At 42.7% G+C, this 21,683-nt stretch overlaps 2 protein-coding genes across 4 annotated transcripts; both read right to left on the reverse strand.

Annotated features, from left to right (window-relative positions):
• Positions 1-3,932: 3,932 nt before the first annotated feature.
• rskrb (ribosomal protein S6 kinase related b) lies at positions 3,933-13,366 on the reverse strand. The gene is made up of 13 exons (XM_028595540.1): positions 13,066-13,366; positions 11,617-11,907; positions 11,408-11,491; positions 10,914-10,982; positions 10,315-10,384; positions 9,291-9,398; positions 8,974-9,014; positions 6,944-6,971; positions 6,575-6,664; positions 6,308-6,396; positions 5,892-6,002; positions 5,630-5,743; positions 3,933-5,421 (listed from the first exon to the last, which is right to left on the reverse strand). The coding sequence occupies exons 1-13, from the start codon at positions 13,093-13,095 to the stop codon at positions 5,185-5,187; spliced, it is 1,362 nt and encodes a 453-aa protein (XP_028451341.1). The 5' UTR covers positions 13,096-13,366; the 3' UTR covers positions 3,933-5,184.
• Positions 13,367-13,824: 458 nt separating this feature from the next.
• On the reverse strand, positions 13,825-21,067 carry cct8 (chaperonin containing TCP1, subunit 8 (theta)). Of its 3 annotated transcripts, none has more exons than XM_028596027.1 (16): positions 20,899-21,067; positions 20,208-20,298; positions 20,002-20,081; positions 19,588-19,737; positions 18,991-19,171; positions 18,808-18,869; positions 18,593-18,730; positions 18,075-18,253; positions 17,786-17,852; positions 17,602-17,689; positions 17,378-17,493; positions 17,120-17,191; positions 16,791-16,955; positions 16,305-16,424; positions 15,104-15,235; positions 13,825-14,106 (listed from the first exon to the last, which is right to left on the reverse strand). In XM_028596027.1, the coding sequence occupies exons 1-15, from the start codon at positions 20,956-20,958 to the stop codon at positions 15,128-15,130; spliced, it is 1,677 nt and encodes a 558-aa protein (XP_028451828.1). In that variant the 5' UTR covers positions 20,959-21,067; the 3' UTR covers positions 13,825-14,106; positions 15,104-15,127. The 3 variants fall into 3 exon arrangements, with proteins under 3 accessions (XP_028451828.1, XP_028451830.1, XP_028451829.1); XM_028596028.1 differs by having other exon boundaries at positions 14,021-14,106; positions 15,108-15,235; XM_028596029.1 differs by lacking the exon at positions 15,104-15,235 and having other exon boundaries at positions 20,899-21,066.
• Positions 21,068-21,683: the final 616 nt, after the last annotated feature.

Consider the following 21,683-nt stretch of genomic DNA (forward strand, 5'->3'; position numbering starts at 1 on the left):
GCGTTCCCAGGCCAGGTTGGAGATATAATCCCTCCACCTAGTCCTGGGTCTTCTCCGGGGCCTCCTCCCAGCTGGACGTCCCTGGAACACCTCCCTAGGGAGGCGCCCAGGGGGCATCCTTACCAGATGCCCGAACCACCTCAACTAGCTCCTTTCGACGCAAAGGAGCAGCGGCTCTACTCCGAGCTCCTCACGGATGACTGAGCTTCTCACCCTATCTCTAAGGGAGACGCCAGCCACCCTCCTGAGGAAACCCATTTCGCCGCTTGTACCCTGGATCTCGTTCTTTCGGTCATGACCCAGCCTTCATGACCATAGGTGAGGGTAGGAACGAAAACTGACCGGTAGATCGAGAGCTTTGCCTTCTGGCTAAGCTCTCTTTTCGTCACAACGGTGCGATAGATTGAATGCAATACCGCACCCGCTGCGCCGATTCTCCGACCAATCTCCCGCTCCATTGTCCCCTCACTCGCGAACACAACCCCAAGGTACTTGAACTCCTTCACTTGGGGTAAGGACTCATTCCCTACCTGGAGAAGGCATTCCATCGGTTTCCTGCTGAGAACCATGGCCTCAGATTTAGAGGTGCTGATCCTCATCCCAACCGCTTCACACTCGGTTGCGAACCGATCCAGTGAGTGCTGAAGGTCGCAGGCCGATGATGCCATCAGGACCACATCATCTGCAAAGAGCAGCGATGAGATCCCCAGCCCACCAAACTGCAACCCCTCCCCACCCCGACTACGCCTCGATATCCTGTCCATAAATATTACAAACAGGATTGGTGACAAAGCGCAGCCCTGGCGGAGGCCAACCCTCACCTGAAACGAGTCTGACTTACTACCGAGAACCCGGACACAGCTCTCACTTTGGTCATACAGAGATTGGATGGCTCTGAGTAGAGACCCCCTCACCCCATACTCCCCGCAGCAGCACCTCCCACAGTATCTCCCGGGGACCCGGTCATACGCCTTCTCCAAATCTACAAAACACATGTAGACCGGTTGGGCATACTCCCAGGCTCCCTCCAGGATCCTTGCGAGTGAAGAGCTGGTCCGTTGTTCCACGACCAGGACGGAATCCGCATTGTTCCTCCTCAACCCGAGGTTCGACTATCGGCCGAACCCTCCTTTCCAGCACCTTGGAGTAGACTTTACCAGGGAGGCTGAGAAGTGTGATACCCCTATAATTGGCACACACCCTCTGGTCCCCCTTTTTAAAGGGGAACCACCACCCCAGTCTGCCACTCCTTTGGCACTGTCCCAGACTTCCACGCAATGTTGAAAAGGCGTGTCAACCAGGACAGCCCCTCCACACCCAGAGCCTTGAGCATTTCTGGACGGATCTCATCAATCCCGGGGCTTTGCCACTGTGTAGTTGTTTGACTACATCAGTGACTTCCGCCTGGGAAATCGACGACAATCCCCCATTATCCTCCAGCTCTGCCTCTAAGATAGAGGGCGTATTAGTCGGATTCAGGAGTTCCTCAAAGTGCTCCTTCCACCGCCCTATTACCTCCTCAGTTGAGGTCAACAGTGTCCCATCCTTACTGTACACAGCTTGGATGGTTCCCCGCCCCCCTCCTGAGGTGGCGAACAGTTTTCCAGAAGCACTTTGGTGCTGACCGAAAGTCCTTCTCCATGTCTTCTCCAAACTTCTCCCACACCCGCTGCTTTGCCTCTTTCACGGCAGAGGCTGCAGCCCTTCGGGCCCCTTCGGTACCCTGCAACTGCCTCCGAGTCCTCCGGGATAACATATCCCGGAAAGACTCCTTCTTGAGTCGGACGGCTTCCCTGACCACCGGTGTCCACCACGGTGTTCGTGGGTTACCGCCCCTTGAGGCACCTAAGACCCTAAGACCACAGCTCCTCGCCGCAGCTTCAGCAATGGAAACTTTGAACATTGTCCACTCGGGTTCAATGCCCCCAGCCTCCACAGGGATGCACGAAAAGCTCCGCCCGGAGGTGTGAGTTGAAAGTCTGTTGGACAGGGGCCTCCTCCAGACGTTCCCAATTTACCCGCACTACACGCTTTGGGCTTACCAGGTCTGTCCAGAGTCTTCCCCACCCTCTGACCCAACTCACCACCAGATGGTGATCGGTTGACAGCTCTGCCCCTCTCTTCACCCGAGTGTCCAAAACATACGGCCTCAGATCAGATGAAACGATTATAAAATCGATCATTGACCTTGACCTAGGGTGCTCTGGTACCAGGTACACTTATGAGCATCCCTATATTCGAACATGGTGTTTGTTATAGACAATCCATGACTAGCACAGAAGTCCAACAACAAACAACCACTCTGGTTTAGATCAGGGAGGCCGTTCCTCCCAATCACGCCTCTCAGGTGTCTCCATCATTGCCCACGTGTGCGTTGAAGTCCCCCAGCAGAACAATGGAGTCCCCCACTGGAGCCCCATGCAGGACTCCAGTCAAGGTCTCAAGAAGGCCGAATACTCCGAACTCCTGTTTGGTGCATATGCACAAACAACAGTCAGAGTTTTCCCCCCACAACCCGCAGGCGTGGGGAGGCGACCCTCTCGTCCACCGGGTAAACTCCAACACAGTGGCACTCAGCCGGGGCTTGTGAGTATCCCCACACCCGCCCGGCGCCTCACACCCTGGGCAACTCCGGAGAGAAAAAAGTCCACCCCTATCCAGGAGGATGGTTCCAGAACCAAGACTGTGCGTAGAGGTAAGCCCCACCAGATCTAACCGGTAGCGCTCCACCTCCCGCACCAGTTCCGGCTCCTTCCCCACAGAGGTGGTGACGTTCCACGTCCCCAGAGCCAGCGTCTGCCGCCCGGATCTGGTCCGTCCGAGGCCCCTGACCTTCACTGCCACCCATGTGGCATCGCACCCGACCCCAACGGTTCCTCCCACAGGTGGTGGGCCCATGGGATGGAGAGGGGAGTTGCCACGTAGCTTGTTCGGGCTGTGCCCGGCCGGGCTCCGTGGCAAACCCGCCACCAGGCGCTTCCCAACGAGCCCGCCCGTCTGGGCCTGGCTCCAGACGGGGGCCCCGGGCTTCCTCCGGGCAGGGTCACTCCATCTCTGCTTAGCTTTTTCATTGGGGTTTTTGAACCATTCTTTGTCTGGCCCCTCACCTGAGACCACTTTGCCTTGGGAGACCCTACCAGGAGCACAAAGCTCCAGACAACACAGCCCTCAGGTTCACAGAGACACACAAACCTCTCCACCACGATAAGGTGATGGTTCACGGAGAGGTGCCTCAAATTAAACAGCCTCAAAATCATTTGCTAAATGACAGGATTTTTATAGCTACAACAGGTTTGCCATATTTTTGTTTGAAATATATATGAGGTCCAAATCAGAGAATCCATAAAACAAAATACCCAGATACTTATAGAGGCATAGATGTGTAGCCTATCTCTTCCAATTCTCTGACCTTCAGAAACTGAATTTGTTTTTTAATGGTCCTGAGCAGAAATTCAAATTAACTAGGACCTGTAGGCTACTCTACTCTTGTGCAGTGATGTCTAACTTCTGATAATCTAAGTTTATTTCTTTCCTTTGTTTTCAATACAAAGGTGCAATGGCACCATATCAAATAAAACTGTATTAAAGAAAATCTGTGTGTTGATTTTATATATTGTGCTGTAAAACAAGGCATCATATTGTATATGCTGATTCTAAAATATGAATCTGTGAAGAGACTAGAAACTAAAGCTGTCAAATACATGTAGTGGAGTAAAACGTACAATACTTCCCTATGAAATGTAGTAAAGTAGAAGTAAACATTATCAATTGTTCTTACACACTTAGGTAAATGTCCACTGCTGGGTACTGTACAAAATGTCATAGGCATGCTATCTTTCTGCAGAAACAATGTGGTATAACTGATAGAAAAAGTGAAGCAAGGGCTCTCTTTCTTCAAGCCATCTCACACAAAGAACATCCAACTCAGCAGGTCCCTGTAGTGTAAGAGTTTAATATTCCATCTGTGCTACATGGTAATTACAAAAATACATTGTAACATAACATATAACATCAAATAGCATCCAAAATAGTCATATAAAGTTTATAAAGAGAAATTTATACATTTTTGGTGACAAAAAAGCAAGCTCAGGATCAGGATGTGAGGCATTCTGGGTACACATCACAGAATACTTTACAAAATCATAATATAATCTGATGATCAGGTAAGTGCATGAAGGTGTGATTACTGGCTAGGGTTACGGCAACCTTTGACAATAGAAAAATCCCTGTGTCTATCAAAATGTTAACTAGAGGTAAACAATACTGTTCATTCAACCGTTACAGTCCCAGCTCAGATCTGTACAGCTGGTTGCCATCTTGGAGTCAAAACCAAGGCTGACTTGGGAAAAACCAGCAAGTGCTCCCCTGAGTGGCAGGTTATAAATGATTCAAACTAGAGCCGATGTTGAAGGCATACACATCTTTATCTGATGTTATGCTTGCATGACTTGGAGGACAGGAGGAGAGACACTTCTGCTGTTATAGAATTTAGGCAGTAAAGGACAACTTAGGGAAAGGTTATATCGCAGCATTAATGAAGGTATAGAATAGGTTTAATCCCAGCATCATCAATCAAAAAATGAGGCAAGGAGTTTCTTTCATCCCCTTCCAACAAAACAGTTTCATAATCATGCAACATGAAAATAAAGGCAGAAGTTCAGAAATACACTCATTTTGTTGAGGAGTTTTGGATGGAGTTCTACTTAACTACAAATAACTTGCTGTAAAAAATAAATAAAAAGAAGTCATCTTTGCCATGTGGGGTGAGTTTGATAGGAATGTATTAACAGGGCAGCCATGACCAGTCACTTGTAACTGAAAGTAGATGAACAATAGCACAATCTTTCTTGCACAACTTTTGAGCAAATATAGTGAAAAAGGTGCTCAATGGAGAAAGGCAAATAAGTAAAAAAAGAAAAGAATAGTGTTCAGTAAATCCCCCCAAAAACAACATAAAACCTGCCAATACATGTGGGGAAGTGGTTTTCTAAAATGTTACTCAAATGAAGCATTCTTTTCTAAACTATAGGTCAAATCATAATCAGCTATTTTGGCTTTTACTAAATAAGACATTTTAGAAGGCGCAGCACACCTGTGTGTAAGAGTGAATGAGTGTGCAGACATACATACATGTAGGCCTTTACTTTTAGTGTGTTAGTAACCTTACTGTAAACTCAAAGTCAGTCACACAAACACTTCTCCGTGTGGGCTTTTTTCCTGAGCAGGCTGCAGTGGGAATGATGGGCCGGGGAACGGTGCAGCCGTGTGGGTTTGTGTGTTGGCATCCAGCTGCGTGTCCGGTGTGGTGGGAGGGCTGAGGAACGAGTCGTAGTCAAAGCCTTTGAGAGGTTGCAGCGACAAAGTGAGGCCTCGTCGAGCTTTGGCAGCTCGGTCTGGTCTTTCTCTCAGCTCCAGAATCACCTGGACAGTGACAAGAAAACAATCACTTTGCTTTACCTGCATTATTGAACATTTCTTCAACAATTGGACTCATGTTTGCAGGTTTTTTTTTTTTTGTCTAAAAAAAGGCTGTCTAAAACCTCTTTGGAGGGCGCCAACAATTTCTCTATGCAGGAAAAGCCCTGGTTTCAACAACCAAACTGGCTACATCCAGATATTCATCAGTTACCTCCACAGGTTGGCGCTGCAGCAGGGCGAGGTCAAAAGTTGTTCCACGGAAGAAGGTTTGGTGTTTGAAGCGATCAAGGGTCCTCAGGCGGCGGGAGGGAGTCTTGCACAAAAGCTGGACAGAGAAACATGTGTATGTCATAATATGTTATCAAACTGGCCAAACTGAGTAGTCAGTAGATACTGGTGCATGTAGTCAAATAGTCTAAAGTGTCGATCTAAATGTCTTGAAGCATTATGATTACACATCTTTGTGTAATTACCTCTGTTATTAGCAAGGCCAGTGGGGAGCTGAGGCTCAGGGGCGTTTCATAGGGAAAACTTCTCACTTTCCTCAGCATACTGCAGTGGTCTGGTTCTGGAGGCATGGGGAACTGAGGAGAGTTTGAGGTACACGAGGATAAATAATTCAGTGTGTTTCAATTTTCAGAATTCCAGATTTTAGACTTTTACATGGCAAAACATAGGGCTGCTAATGACTAGATTTAAGAAAACATATAATATTTTGAGTCCTTTAAATTTAGATCATTGAATGTAAAATAACCTCATGAAGAAAGCATCAAATGTATTCTTAACAATCTTCTTTTACAGCAAAATCTCAGCTACGTCAGTGAATGATTGAGAGTAATATCTGCTCATCATGCAGGACATGCCGAGCCTACCGGCAACAAGATCTCACCTTCCCAGTAACCAATGCGAAAAGCAGAATTCCCAGCGACCACCAATCAGCTGCATGGTTGTAGGGTCCGCCACTCAGCACCTCTGGGGCTGCAGAGCAGACAGAGCACGCTCACAGCACTGGGTGTACTATATCTTTGTTCATTTACATGCATATATTCAATGCCCAGTATAATAGATTAAAATAATGCACAAAAACATTAGTCTGTTAATATGTCCTCAGCATCTGCAGATCACTGCTCTGCAGATGTGGTGGAATATTTCTCACCCATATATTGGATGGTTCCACAAATGGTAAAAGCTCTTCCTCCTCTCTCCAGGCGACGGGACAAACCAAAGTCAGCTAAGCGAAGGTGTCCTAGAACAGACCATTTTCTTTACATCATTATGTGCACATGACATGAGATGAATCTTACTGATGCAGTTACAACTGGTGTAAAACAGCAAAATACTCCAATCCTAATCTGATCTCATTAGCAAATGTAATTGGATACAAATTTTGACTGTTCCATCTCAGTGTACAGATGTACTGTTTGCATTAATGTGCATTGAATGACAGATGTGCACAGTCAGGATGTTTTCTGGAAGGTTCTCCTACACACTAGAGCTATGCTGCTCTCTGCTGGTTTTTACTCACCGTTGTCTGTCAGCAGGATATTCTCCATCTACAAAAAACAGTACCAAAAAGACTGAATTAGACACCCATCCATATTGACCAATGTACTAAGTCAGCTATATTGAGAAAGATTATATTGTAGCAGATTTAAGAAAAGTCATAACAAGTAATCTGTAGCCTGCAACAGCAAACTAATACAACCAAAACTGCAAAAAGCTGCTCAGGAAAAACACATAATATACTATATTTTAACTGCATTGATACATTTTAATAGAATTCTACTTCTTCTACTATAAATGAATCAAAGGAAAACTTAAAATCTAATAAGTTAATCACAATAATGCATCAATGGACTAATTAACAATGTGTGTTGACAGATGAGGAAACATTTCATGCAAAGGAGTAGTTCTACTCTGAAATGGTAGAAAAACATATTTAAAGGTCCCATGACGCGGTGCTCTTTGGATGTTTTTATATAGGCCTTAGTGGTCCCCTAATACTGTATCTGAAGTCACTTTCCCGAAATTCAGCCTTGGTGCAGAATTACTAACCTGACTCCGCCAGATGGATTGCTTCGCATTTGCTCGGCATATCCATCTGGGAACTTTCCGTTGGAGAACCTTTGGGAAGGGGCGGAAATACTGGTTAGCTGATTGGATGAACCATCTGTCTATCACCTATGTTGGTGATAGACGGGCCAAATCAACCAATCAGATCCACGAAGCGAATGAAAATACAACCACAAGGCCGCCCCTGCTGCTGCAGGCAAAGCATAGCTCGTTAGCTCAGCATGCAAGCAACATGTCGGTAAAGGAGATTTGCCGTTTGTGTAACGAGAATTTAGGAATAAAAGACACCATTTCAGGTTCCCGGACCATATTCCAAAAGAAGGATCCAAGAGAAAAAAGCATTAGCGAGCGGCTAACAGAATTAGGGCTACCGCTGTCTGAAAATACTGGTTAGCTGATTGGATAAACCATCTGTCTATCACCACCTAACCCACCTCAAAACCAACGCTGATTGGCCCGGTCGTTGAGCTAACGGCTCCAAATTTTCTCTGCCTCAAGATGCCAGACTGATCTGCGAGTGGAAAACTGGAGCTCGCGAGATCAGGATGGTCTCACGAGGCTACAGAATTACAGCCACTAGAGCCAGTCCCACAATGAGCTTTCCTTAGTATGTGCCATTTCTGTGTCTGTAGGTATTGAGGAGGATGGGGGTGTGGCCTTGACAAACTGCCACTTTGCTCGTTTATAAGCCATGATGTCTCTCTCTCATGGGTGACCCAAATTCTCTAGGTGGGCAAAGCAGAGAAAGGGGAGGTAACCTCATAAGGAGCAAGATTCCAGATTGGCCCATCTGAGCTTTAATTTTCTCAAAGGCAGAGCAGGATATCCAGGGCTCGGTTTACACCTATCACCATTTCTAGCCACTGAGGGACCATAGACAGGCTGGGGGAACGCATATTAATGTTAAAAAACCTCATAAAGTGAAATTTTCATGCCATGGGACCTTAAAAGTATAAAACATTCGGTCAGTAAAGATTTTTACTGGGAACCACACAATTTGATGTTTCGTACGTGTTTAGTAATAAAACAAATGTTAATTTTTAACAATGACGATGCACAAATACTGCTGAGTAGGTTGTTTACAAATGAAACGTGGATGTAGGTCAGTTACTTGGAGAAAGCCTGAGAGACAAGGAAAAAAGGCCTGTACCATTTATTTTCTTTCTCGTGCTATGTGGTGCACAGTTTAATTGAACTTTAGCAAGTTGCTGTTATGTAGATGTGTACATTCTGTTATGATTGATGTTTTGCATTTGGTTTTGTATCCATGTTACTGGATGATGTCTTGTAATCTCATTCTGGATGGGCCAATATTTAACAAGACGGAAATAAAAAATAGTTTTTATTACTTGTTAACAAAGAACTGATGTTACCCACAATCTTTATAAAAAGGAATACTTTTGTTTGCATTCTTGTACCATTAATCAGAATAAATGGTCTGTCATTTTGGTCCAAAACTTGTGAATTACCTCCCTCTCTTACCTTCACATCTCTGTGGATAATCCCAAAGTCGTGCAGAAAGCCTGCGAAAAACCAACAAAGAAGAACAAAACTATAAAACTCAACTAAACTAAAATATTTCAAATCCTACTGGCATATTTAAAGCCCAATGGCACTGCTTTGTTGCTGTGGGAGATCCTTTGAGAGCTCATCTAATTTGAATGAGTCCTCTTTTTTATAATTACTTACAATTAAATACTGTTAGCTAGGGAAACTTTCCTGTAGTCACCTCTGATTTAATTAGGATATTTGAGGAGAAATAGGAGGTGTTTAATATGTTAATATTGCAGCATACTCACCGAGTGCACATCCCAACTCTGCTGCAAACACTCGCACTGTGTCCTCCGAGAACTGACCAATCATCTGCCAGTAAGTGTACAGGTCTCCTGTGCTGCAGTAGTCACACACTGTGGGGGTACAGACGGCATTAAAACATGCCTGTCATGAAATGTGAGGTGTGAGGGGTAGTGAAAGTCAGCGGGATATGGAGCACACACAAGTCAGCGGGAGCACACACAAGTCAGCGGGATATGGAGCACACACTAGTAAAAGAAAAAAGAAATTAGAAAACGGGAGTGTAATATGGAAGTGTGTGTAAAATTATTTCTACTTCCTCTACAAACCAAACAAAGGTGATGTACTGTAGTCTGTTTTGAAGAAAAAAAAGGTAAAAAGTGGGTTGGGGTGAAAAGTAAATAGGTGTGTCTCTTGGATAATGGATCCCTCTTCTTGGAGACAGTAATCTAGCATCAAGGAGCCACCCCTCTGTTATACAGGGTAGCTTTATATGGTCTTGATTTGCTCCAAATATGTCCCATATCTACATATATGGCTTAATGATTCAGCGATGATTCACTGTTTAAGCAAGCCGGGCCATCCTCCATTTTGAATGTGAAAAGTGTGTCTTGCTGCAGCAGCGTTTAACATCTGGTCCCCGGGCTAACAACTTTGCTCTCTTTTCACAGGGTGTGAGGTAGCTAACAAACTGGGTCACACTTTCTGAGTCAGTGGCTGAATTGTAAAAAAAAAAAAAAAGGGGTAAAAGCTCTGGAGGATAGGAAAAGGGGACAGAGCAGATATAGGACGCACAGGCAGTGGTAGATTAGGGTTGTAGGGGTTAAAGTAGCCAGGAAAAACAACCAGACAAAAAATACTTAGTTGGAATCTCAATCTTCTGGGAATCATGTTCTAGGTGTTAGGTCAGGGATTGTGGGTAGATTCAGGACAAGACCATCAGTGTTGAAGTGAGAAAGGGCGGAGTGAGGTTTTTTTTGGGTAGTGGATCTGGGTTGGATTTGGGTTACTGGTCTCTGGCTAACTCACTAATGTAGAGGTGGCGCTGAGTCTGCCAGCAGTCCTGGAGGTCATGGACAAATGGGTGGCGAACCTGACGCTGCGGGCAAATGTCCAAGATCAACCTGAAAAATCTCAATTTTGGCCACCGATCAAAGAGAGGTCCATACTTTTCTCTTCATTGGGTCTAACTAGTTGTCTGAAATATGACTTCACTTACAATGTCAGCTGTTGTTGGTAAAATACTCAAAATGGCCATGTTTGGAATTAGACATTAAACTGGTTAATCATAGATGCATAATTTTTGACAGAAGAGCGAATTAAAATACCTAAAAAGTGTATCACCACCTACAGACAGCTTGGAGAGCCTATCTTTGTTTTTACTTAGGATATAAGTCAATACATCATAAAGGCATATCCATCGCAAGCTTTTCCTAAGTATGCAAAATATTGATTATTATATGAAAAGTGGCTAAGGTATACTGATGACTTTGGGTGCTGCATTTACTATTTCAAAAACCAAGTCCTTTCAAAGGCACATATTAATGTCTAAAATTTTCAAGATGTCATTTTTCACTAAAAATCTACAAACTCAGAATGATTTTCAAGGCCCTGTTCTTTATACCCACCTGGACAATAACTTCTTCTTTTGACTGCTCCAACACCCCGAGTCTTAGAATCTCCGATTTAGGTATAACCTGTTGGCCGATAAAAATAAAGAGATGAAACAAAGCTACACAGGACTGGAATGATTTTTACATGCACACAAATTTTTTAAAACCTTCAATGAATTAAGTTAAAATGACATGCCCTGATTTGATTGTAATTTTTATGATTAAAAATAAGCGTCAATTTCAAGGACATCATGATCTTTACAACTGTTTTGCCTGCATAAAAACATTCTGTATTTCTTTTACTTTCATTTTTACAGTCCTGCAAATAGTCCCTTTGCATACTAAGTCAAAACAGTATTAAGTCAAAACCAACCTCATACTGTCTTTCAACTTTAGCCTATTTGCACATACCATATTATTTTCATGAATGAATAAACTGGCCGTTCATTTGTGGCTTTGATCAATCAAATAAACACATTTGAAATGTGAGATTCAGGCACAAGACTCACTTTGACAGCATATGTTTTCTGTTCGGTCTTGTCCTTCACTTTCAGAATGGGTCCAAACGACCCTTTGGCGATGTAACTCAACACCTGGTGGAGTGAAACACAGTGACAGAGGCAGAGGCAGAGAGAGGAACAGGCGCAAAGACAGAGACATTATCCAATCATATCCAGCCTTAAACATTATTGGTGTCTATGTTGAAATTGAGGTCTACCTGAAAGTGTTTGTGCCCAGGCACAGTTCTGTGGGGGAATTCGGGCAGGAACATGGTAATGAACCCCGGCAGGCTCCACTCTGCTCTTAGCTTGCCTGGGCCGACTCCCGCCAACCTCAGGACATGCTCTGGGATGTCGGGGGCTTTGCCTTGGAGCATTCGACGCTGGCCCAGATGCAGAGCAGATGGTGCCAGGCGGCAGAGGCCTGGTGGGATAGACAGACCCATGCTGGAGAGGAAGCCACGCCATCCAGATGAGAAGTCTTCATCCTCCTGCCCTTCAGCGGGCCTCTGTAGGGGACACATGGGGAGTGGGATGCAACATAAGAAGCATTATGGTACAGGTTAGTAGATGGTGTTGCAGGTGTAACACAACATTACTGATGAAGTGTGAACATGTTTAGCCAAATCCACAGTGTTTGGGGCTGTTTTACGCAATCAACACTTATCAAGGCAGGCGTGAAAGCAACTTCTTCTTTTACTTGACCCTTTTAGAGTTCATATCATAGCCCAGAAACTCAAAAGCCAACATTGCTGGTATAAGATATGCCTTTTAAAAAATATATTCTGAATATGATGTATCAGTCACTAATTTCCTTCACTTCTCAGAATCGCCTGTGGCTGCAAGGCAAGGCAACTGTGGGAGGAGAATTGCAATCTCTAACTCCTACAAAACATTTACTACTGTAGGCCTATGATTGTTGATTGCATTTGCTAAATTATCAGTTTAACCTCACTTTGTGACCTTGTGCAAACCCCCTGAAAAGCATCAATGGAGTGCAGTGGCCAACACATTCGTTTCACTTAAACATTCCTGCTGTCATCTGTGATTTAACAATCTGCAGTCACCCGGCCACCTCCCCCCACCCCTGACTGCACAACAGATCTGCTGCTCTGTGGTGCAAGATGTGTGTAATGAACCATGCAGGATGTTATTATCAGCATGAGCTCAATGAAGGGACACATATAGTCACTCAGCAGAGATAAACGCCATCAATGCGACATCCGCCTGACATATGACAGCAGACGGGGCAATGTTAAGGTTTAATGTGGACATTGTGCGTTATAAAACTATAATGCGTTCAATTGCCAATATATGTCAGATGCCAATACCGGAAGCGGGTAAGATTTCGCCTTCAAAGTAAAATCGTTAATATTATAGCTACTTTTGAAGACAGAAGAACGTATTTTAACAGGGATAACTTATAATACAAACTACGAGTTTGTCAAATAGCCTAACTACGCAAATTGGTTACACTTTATTTCAATGTAGCTAGTGCTAACTCATAACCATACAGGATTGGCAGTCGTTGCCATAGACATGTCTATGGTCGTTGCTGCCTGGTGATTTCGGGAACCAAATCATCGCCATGGAAACAGGGAACCCCCACCCCCGCTGCATGCGTCACACCTTCGCAACCAATTTCAATCCTGTTTCAATCGACTCACCTTCCTGTTTTTACTGCCGTCGGCCCCCATCAGTGTGACAGGACATGAGCACTGGAAACTCACGTAACACGTATGCTCCTCATCCAGGCACCTCACATTGAACTGCGCGCCTTCACGGTAGCCTATCAACAGTTTTATGCACAACACACAGGTTAATTTACTGGTTGACGACGCTAACAATACTCTTTACCAACCATTTGCATTTAAACAGGCTATCCGGTGCAAAAGGTGATATGGCGACATAAAACAAGTTAATCCCGAGTATGGGTAACGTCAGCGCAAATCCGCCCACATCTTCGCCATCCAATGAGACTGCAGAGTTCAACCCCCGCTGCTCCCTGTGATCAGAGACGCAGACATCAATTCTACATGCAAGTGACCATTTCTATTGTCGTTTGAGTCATTGACAAAGCGAGACTATCTTCTGTAGTGATAGGTCTTTTATCGACATCTCCATTCAATTCTTCAGTTCACTTGTTCTAAAAATAAACCAGCGCATGCATAATTTCTGCTGCCTCAACATGTTTAGAGCAAACCCACAGGGAGACATCAAAAAGGTAAATGTGTGCATGTTGGTAGCTCAAGCAAGGAGCCCAGCACGGTGCTGAATTATGAGCTCCAAGGGAAGGGGTCTTGTACAGATCTGGGACATAATGGCACCTAGATCATCCTAACTTGAATTCCTTTCCCTCATGATTGAATGACAAGAAAACTCAAATCAAGATTAACAAAAGTAAAAAAAAAATCTAAACCAAGACATGACAGCCCAAGTGCCTTTTATTTGGGACTAAGAACAAATAAAGCAGACAGTGCATACATTTTACTTTCACATATTTGTTAACCATGTGTGGTCGTTTCTACAAAATAAACCAAACTGTTGAGCTTTAAATAAACAAGTAGAAAATGTGTCTTTAATCCATGTGGGAGCATTCAGGGTTTTACAGGAGCATCAGCTGGACAGCATCACATTCAGTCATCATCATCGAAGTCCTTCTTGCCCTGTGGAGGTTTGGGTCCCCCTGCTGGTTTAGCCATGATGATCTGAAAGGAGAATGAACAGCAGTCAGTCTTTTCTGGCTGGAAATCAAGAGCACCAAGATCCACGCAGCAGCCTGTAGGCTCTGAAACATGCCCATTACACAGCAGTAAGCATGGGGAAAAAAATAACTCCTTAATATTTAAATTCTTTGATTCAACGTATGTGCACAAATAATGACTATGGGCTATATTTTCAAAGTAAAATCTCATTTAAAGCCCTACAGATAACAAGGAGGGCTATTTATGGGGATGAATTATTCATGGAGTAATATGGGCATACATGTGCTGTAAGAGAAAATGTGCTACAATGGAAAAATGCAATTCATGCTTTCAAGATGAAAAAAGAAAAAGATCAAACCCCCTTCCAGATAGTTTCAATGTTTGGGACTAATCACAGCATTCCAGGCACTCCTACTGGGGTAAAGTTAATGATCATAATCATCCGTACTTTTTTTTTTTTTAAAGTGGTGTAAATAATCTCCGACTCTGTTGGTATCTGAGGAAGAGGGCTGAGATCTAGACACTCCAGGTTTATTTCTGATGAAGTAGAATGGCTTCACAGTAATTTGGAGGAAAATGCCCTCCAGACAACAATGACACTTCAGCCTTCGGAGCCCTGTATCTCATCTCATTTAAATGATCCTTTATATTGAATTATGTTACATGCAACATCTGTAAATTCTGCACTTGCCTGAGGACGTTCACTGAAATAAAGAGGTCATGAAGGCATGCAGCATGCTAACAAACCATACTGTATCGGTTTTGTGCAAGTTTAGTCTCAAAGTGATTTTAGTCCGCTGTCAGTGACAAACTTATTATTAAACACCCGAGAAGTGGCTAAATGCTGTTGCTATACCACTTGTCTCTGCATTGAGTTCTGTAGTACACCTGGTGTTAGTAGTGACAGGCAAAATAACTAACATTTCACAACGTCAGGTTCCTGTGAGCGAGTGAGTACATCCGTGTGAGTCAAAAACCACACACACATTCCAGGACCTACTGACGGAGGGGGTGTGTGCGCCCTCTAATGGTGAGTTTCAAAATTATCAGGCGCTTCTTCCCAATCGTCCTTGTCCCAATGGCCTCTCTGCTTGGGAGCCTTGGGTCCCCCTGAAGGTTTAGCCATGATGATCTGCATCGCACATATATACACACACTCTAACGTCAACTACCTAGAAACTATTCATTCACATAGGCCTCCCCAATAACACTTCACCTGCTGAATTTAAGAAAATTATTAGCTTTATATTAATTATAAACCTCCAAAATAAAACTGAACAGAAACTATTTTACACACGTCATCTGCCTTTTGCGTATATAAACCTCCAAAATGAGACTGGAAAATGTTAAACCCGAATTCTTTGTGAAGGAACAAATAAATCTCTTGAATGTAAAGACGTGACTCCCCACTAACTTGAGTGAGTTGCACCTGAATCCGCTCCACACCCCAGATCATGATAGGGCTTTGTTTAATTTTTTAATTTTTCAGTTTGACAATAGAAAATAATAGATTGATAAAAAAGGATGACGGACATATTCTATATTTTTCAACAAATCCCATGAAAACAAAAAAACAATGAATTGATCCTACTAAAAAGGGGCATTGTCCGTATAGTCAAAGCCTGATCTAAGCAATGTGCTTTAGAGTATTAAATTAAAATAATTTAATATGTACAATATTAATTCATATTAAAAAAACATGAATATAGGTGAACTGGTAGACATGCTCCTTGTTATAATGAATGTGAGCACTGTAGTTTAATTTCAATCAACAATACATACAACAGCCTGCTGCCATAGTACTCAATACAAATGTGGTAATGTAGTAATCCATGGCAGAAAATATTCCCTAACAAATGTACTATTCTGTGGCATGTTTACTAAAAACTACAGTGCTCAGCTATTTGAGGAAATTATTTTGCCTTGTTAAAAAATTGTTTTAAAAAAAACTTGGGTCTTCATAAGAAATTAATGGGCATGGGCTGAGTTCCACAGAGAGTGTAGGGAAGTTGGAAAGTATCGAGAGAACGACGCCTTGTTGTTTCAGTCTTTTCATACAATTTGTTGACAGTAAGAAAAACAAATAATACCTGCCTTGTGCTTAAAGAACATTAAATGTGCATGATGTGGGAAGCTGCATGTAAAAATATTTTTCTTTGTGTCTAAATTTGATCATCTGTGTTGCGAGTATTTGTACAAACCTGGTCAACTCTCAGTACTGTGATGGCAGCGTTGGTAGCCAGTTTGACGCCCCAGTATTTGACCAGGTAAGGCTCCAGAATGCCAGCTTCAAGCATGTCCTTCACAGCGGGGCCTTCTCCCTAAAGACATCATCACATCATCAGTCATCAGAACTAAACAGAAACATGTAGTTCAATATATCACAAAATAAATTGCTCTGCATTAAGGAAAACTGAGAGGTAGTATGAAATTTTGTACTTGCACGCATTTTTGAACTATAGGAGCCACAAGTAAAATGGGCACGATTGAGCACAATAACATTGTTGCTTGTAGCTACATTGTTGAATGTTAAATGCCACCATGGACTCTTACCCTTACTTTATTTTAAATGCCTGAGTTACAGCACTGGCGTTTTTCTTCGCAAAATGTGCATTGACAGACAAGTCAGTTTGACGTTATTTCATTTTTTAACATTTGTTCAGAACCTTTTATGAACACATACACACCTCAATGTCAAAGCCCATGTTTTTGTGTCCCTCATGATGCGCAGAGTACAGTTTAGAGAGGAGCTCACTCCCCTTCACACCAGAGTTCTCAGCCAGTGCTCTTGGAAAAGCCTCAAAGGCTTCAGCGAACTTCTTAATGGCATACTGGTCCAGACCAGGGCAGGACTACAGAGAGGGGGGAAATAAGCTCATGTTTATGCAATTCCATCATCTGATGATGCAGTAAAAAAGAAAAAAAAAAAAAAAATAAAAAAAAAAGGGCCAAACCAAGAGGAGAGGCATTAGTTTGAACCTGGTGATCTTCGGTTTATTTACTCAAGTGTGCATACCTCTCCATATGAGGTGATCTGTTTGGCCAGCTCAATCTCAGTGGCTCCTGCTCCAGGTACCAGTCGCTTGTCCTAGAGACGGTGAGTAACACAGAAACTGTAGCTGTTGTGCAGGTCAAGCAGTAAATAAAATAAGTTAAGTCACTTTTACTGTTGAGATTCATTGATACTGATTGTAAAACAATGTGTGCGCTGACATTTATATTTCCTTTAACTAAAGTTGCAAAAATCCTACAGTGGTTTATGGTGTAGACTTACCCGGACCAGAACCTTGAAGGTGTTGACGCCATCATCTACAGCCCTCTCAATGTCATCCATCAGGTTGTCAGTGGAGCCTCGGATCACCACCGTTGAGATGAGGCCGTCTTCTTTCTCTGTTCAAAACAATCAAGACCAAACTATATGTTGAGCCTAAAACTCATATGGAGCAAAGATCAGGTATAAAATTAAGAGACGCAAGGCCGGAGCAAAGAACGATTTACCGTGTTTGAAGACCACCACCTGAGTGTCCCCCACCTCTGTCAGGTACACGTTGTCACAGTGACCCATCTCGTCTGGAGTTGGAGGCGTCTAAGGAAGCAGAAAAGCATCATTACACATAATATAAATGGTGCATTTTTATGATGGTTCATATACCTGATCTGAAAGAAATCTAATGACACTCACCATCCTGGGCAGTGCTACAGCTCCAACAGTCTTGCATAACCTCCTGAGGTCCCACTTGGAGTTAAGCCTGATGGGGGAAGGAGGATTTAAGTACAAGTGCACCATGATAAAAAGGTATACTTAAATAAAGACGTTGTAATAACACTACATACAGGCATCTGTCATTTCCCTCTATGTGGTTGTGGTGGAAGACATAAAAGGTTTTATTTTGAATGAGAAAACTCCTAGTATCTCTGAGCACTTGATAATTAACACTTATTTGGATTGTCAGAGGTCATCTGGGTCTTACCTGACCACCATGAGGTTGTACTTGTTGGCATAATGCAGCGCCATGTCAGCCACTTTCCCCCCAGTTACCACCACGTTGGCACCAGCCTCCTTGATGGCCTTCACCTGAGCCTCCATCATATCTTCCTCTCCCTTACTGAAGTCCATGAGCTCCTTTGCATTATTTATCAGTACTGTGCCCTATGAGACAGATAGGACTATTAGCACCCAAGATCAGAACCTTTATATCAACTTTATAAACCCCTGAAAATAGGCCCAGACAGCATGCAAAACACCAGCACCCTGAAAATGAAGCTGCTAAATGGCATTCAGCCAACATTATATTATTTACACTTGAGATTTTCTTCATGTGACATGCCAAAATATCTTGTGAGAAAAATAAAAAATACAGATCCTAAAGCCAATTATTTTAGGCCAAATGTATTATAATGTGAAACTGACTCAAACCTAAGTCCACCAGTGTATGTTAAACCATAAAACTTTAGCTCAATTAATTTTAGTTCTCGTAGGTCTGATTACCTTGGTCTCCGTCATCATGCAGTCAAAGGGGCACGAGTAGACGGCAATCTTGGCGTCTTTAACTGATGTGACATCTCCCTCTGCTTCCTTTTTAAAAACCATGCCATGTAACACGGTGGATGCTGTCACTCCACAACCCTGAAAACACGATATACATTAATCTAGAGGCAAACAACACACACGACTAAATATTTTCAATGGATAATGCTGCTTACCATAATCTTGCATACTCTGACGTTATCAACAGTGAAACTGCCGGACTCTGGGAAGATGGACACTATAGCACAAACAAATAAAGAAACAAAAAAGTTAGAGACTAAATGAATCCTACCATTAAGATAATTATGTTTGACAGCAGACAGCTGGTTTGGTTTAGGTAGTCTAAATTGCTGACTAACCACAGGCCTGTGCAATGAGGTTAGCGAGGAAGTCTTCGTTGCCATACTGTTTACTCATGACTGCTGTACGGATGAGAGACGCTGCCTCCTTAACATCATGGAGGTTCTCGGCTGAGGAACATACGCAGTCTGACATGATCTCTAGAGTCTTTTTACAAGCTTTCTCATAGCCTTCAATCACCTGTCAAAAAGAGGAAAGGGGACACTGAGCAAATGCAGGGATTCATTTCTTTGGGATCCAATTGTTTTTTTGATGTTTAAACTATTATATCAAAAACCAGCTCTAAAAAGCATTACGGCATTAGCCTGATATTTATTTATTGCCAATATTAAGCTGATTTGCATTAAGGACTTTTTTTCTACAGTAGGTGTGGTAACATATGACATTACTCAAAATACCAACAAGAAAATAGTGTTTTCTCTAAAAACAAACAAAAAGAAACAGCTTCAGAAGATGAAGAACAACATACTGGTACAGAGTACATTGTGGGCAGAGAAGAAAGTCAAAGTATTTTCATCAAAAGACCTTTCCGTCATATCATCACAATCTACACAGCACAACATGCACGATGATGATGATCGACTACATTTGTTTACCTCGGACACGGAGAGGCCCATCCTGAGCAGCTCTTCAGCCAGCTCCAGCAGAGCTCCAGCAAACACCAGGACAAAGTTTGTACCGTCTCCAACCTCCTGCTCTTGCATGTGCGACGCCATCACAATCATTTTGGCGGCTGGATGCTGTACCTATGAAAAAAAAAGGCATTTACAGAAACTGTTATTAAACATTATTTAATTTATAAATAATTCCTGCATACAATATGTTGCACAAGTATTTAGTTTTGCTGGATTTCTGGGTGATTCTATGAGGATTATAGTATAGGTAAAAATAAGCCTCGACTTCAGCCTATTCCTTTTTCAGTTAGCTACGGTGGCAAATTGAGGGAAATAATTGTTTCTTTCATGAATGTTAACCGAAATAAAATTATTCATCATCAAAGGTTTTCTCACCTCAAGCTCTCTGAGAATCGTTGCTGCGTCATTGGTGACAAACAGCTTTTCCAGGTGATTGATGACCATTTTGTTCATACCTGAAAAGGCAACAACGTCACAGTTTAGCCATTACAGATGTTGTTGTCTAGCCAATAAAGGTTTTGATAGGTCAAAGCTCGAACAAAGACTTTATAGAAATATATTACTGTTGGTGTAGGGTTTACCGTTTGGTCCATATGCGGTGCGTGTGGTCTGAGAAAGCTCCTTACAGGCTCTGATGTTACGAAAGACGGCCTCTTCAAGCCCTGAATAGTGCTGCATCAGAGAACATAACTCAACTACTGTGACTTTCCAAAGAGAGATGCATTTCATTAGTGTACAGGTCAGACAAATAGTTATTGGTATGCACAATAACTAACGTTAACAGAAAACAAGTCGTATCAAAATCACTACATTGTAATGGATCTATCGGAATAATCATGGGAATATGAGGTTTAATCAATACGAAACGTTATGGACGATAAGCATCTTGGACAGCACCACCAACAGATGTAAGATGAGTTAAAGCTAACCCAAAACAGGAAGCATCAGCATCCATGGCAGAACCGTGGGGACAATCAAAGCCTTAACTCTGACAGTTAACTGGGTGTGACTGCTAGTCTGACAGTCACCTATCACTGCAGCTAAAACACTGCGGCATATACAGCATGTTTAAGTGCAAGAGAAGACACTGCGACGCAGCCTTTTGTCCATCCCAACAGTCCCGGGTGCAGACGACCCGAGCGGCCTGCCTTGCTTCTAGAACGCTCCCTCATGACTGGGAACCAGCGTGCTAACTCACGCTAGCTAGCATGCTAGTTCACAACCATTCACTCAAAGCTACCAAACTACTCCAACAAACTGATTTAACCTCACCTTGGCGCCATCCTTCAACATTTGGGCAAAGCCCGGAGCTTTGGGAACGTGCAGAGCCATTTTCGGATGTTTAGCAGCCCCGGTATCTTTGAGAAAGTAGCCGCGGCGTGTGTTCAGCTCTGGGTACAAAGCCGGAGAGACAGAGGAGGAGCGATTTCAACGAGGCGTGGGACTGAAGACGGGTAACAACAAGGGTCAAACCGAGCGATTTTCGTTTCAACTGCTGTGACCATGGTCTACCACTTGGGGGAGCTGTTGCCTTAGAAATGTTAGATAATTAATAATTGTATACTTCTGATCCTTTATTTACTTGTAAAAACAAAAAACTACCATGTAAAAATACCCTAATATATAAAAACAAATAGTAATAGTAGAAGTTCATAAGAATTATTTTCAAAATACATTTGTAAAGTATCAAAAGTAAAACTAGTCAGTGTTAGACTTCATCACTTTTATTATTATTGAGGCATTAAAATGTAAAATGCACTTTCATTTGAAAATTAGTCACTGTGAAGCTATTTTCATACACTGTTGAGTGGTTTAATCTAAAACAATCCATCATATATAGCTGTGAAATAAATAGCAGTGGAATGAAAACCAAATTAAAACACTCAAGTAAAGTACAAGTACTTCAAAATTGTTATACAGTGTTTAGGAAAATATACTTAGTTACTTTTCACTAGTAGATATAACATCACAATATTATATATCATAGATAGCAGTATAATATATATATTTTTTAAATATATTTTTATTAATCAGCTTACTTTACATATGGATAAAAT

Source organism: Perca flavescens, chromosome 13 (assembly GCF_004354835.1).
Source record: "Perca flavescens isolate YP-PL-M2 chromosome 13, PFLA_1.0, whole genome shotgun sequence".
Lineage (NCBI taxonomy): Eukaryota > Metazoa > Chordata > Actinopteri > Perciformes > Percidae > Perca > Perca flavescens.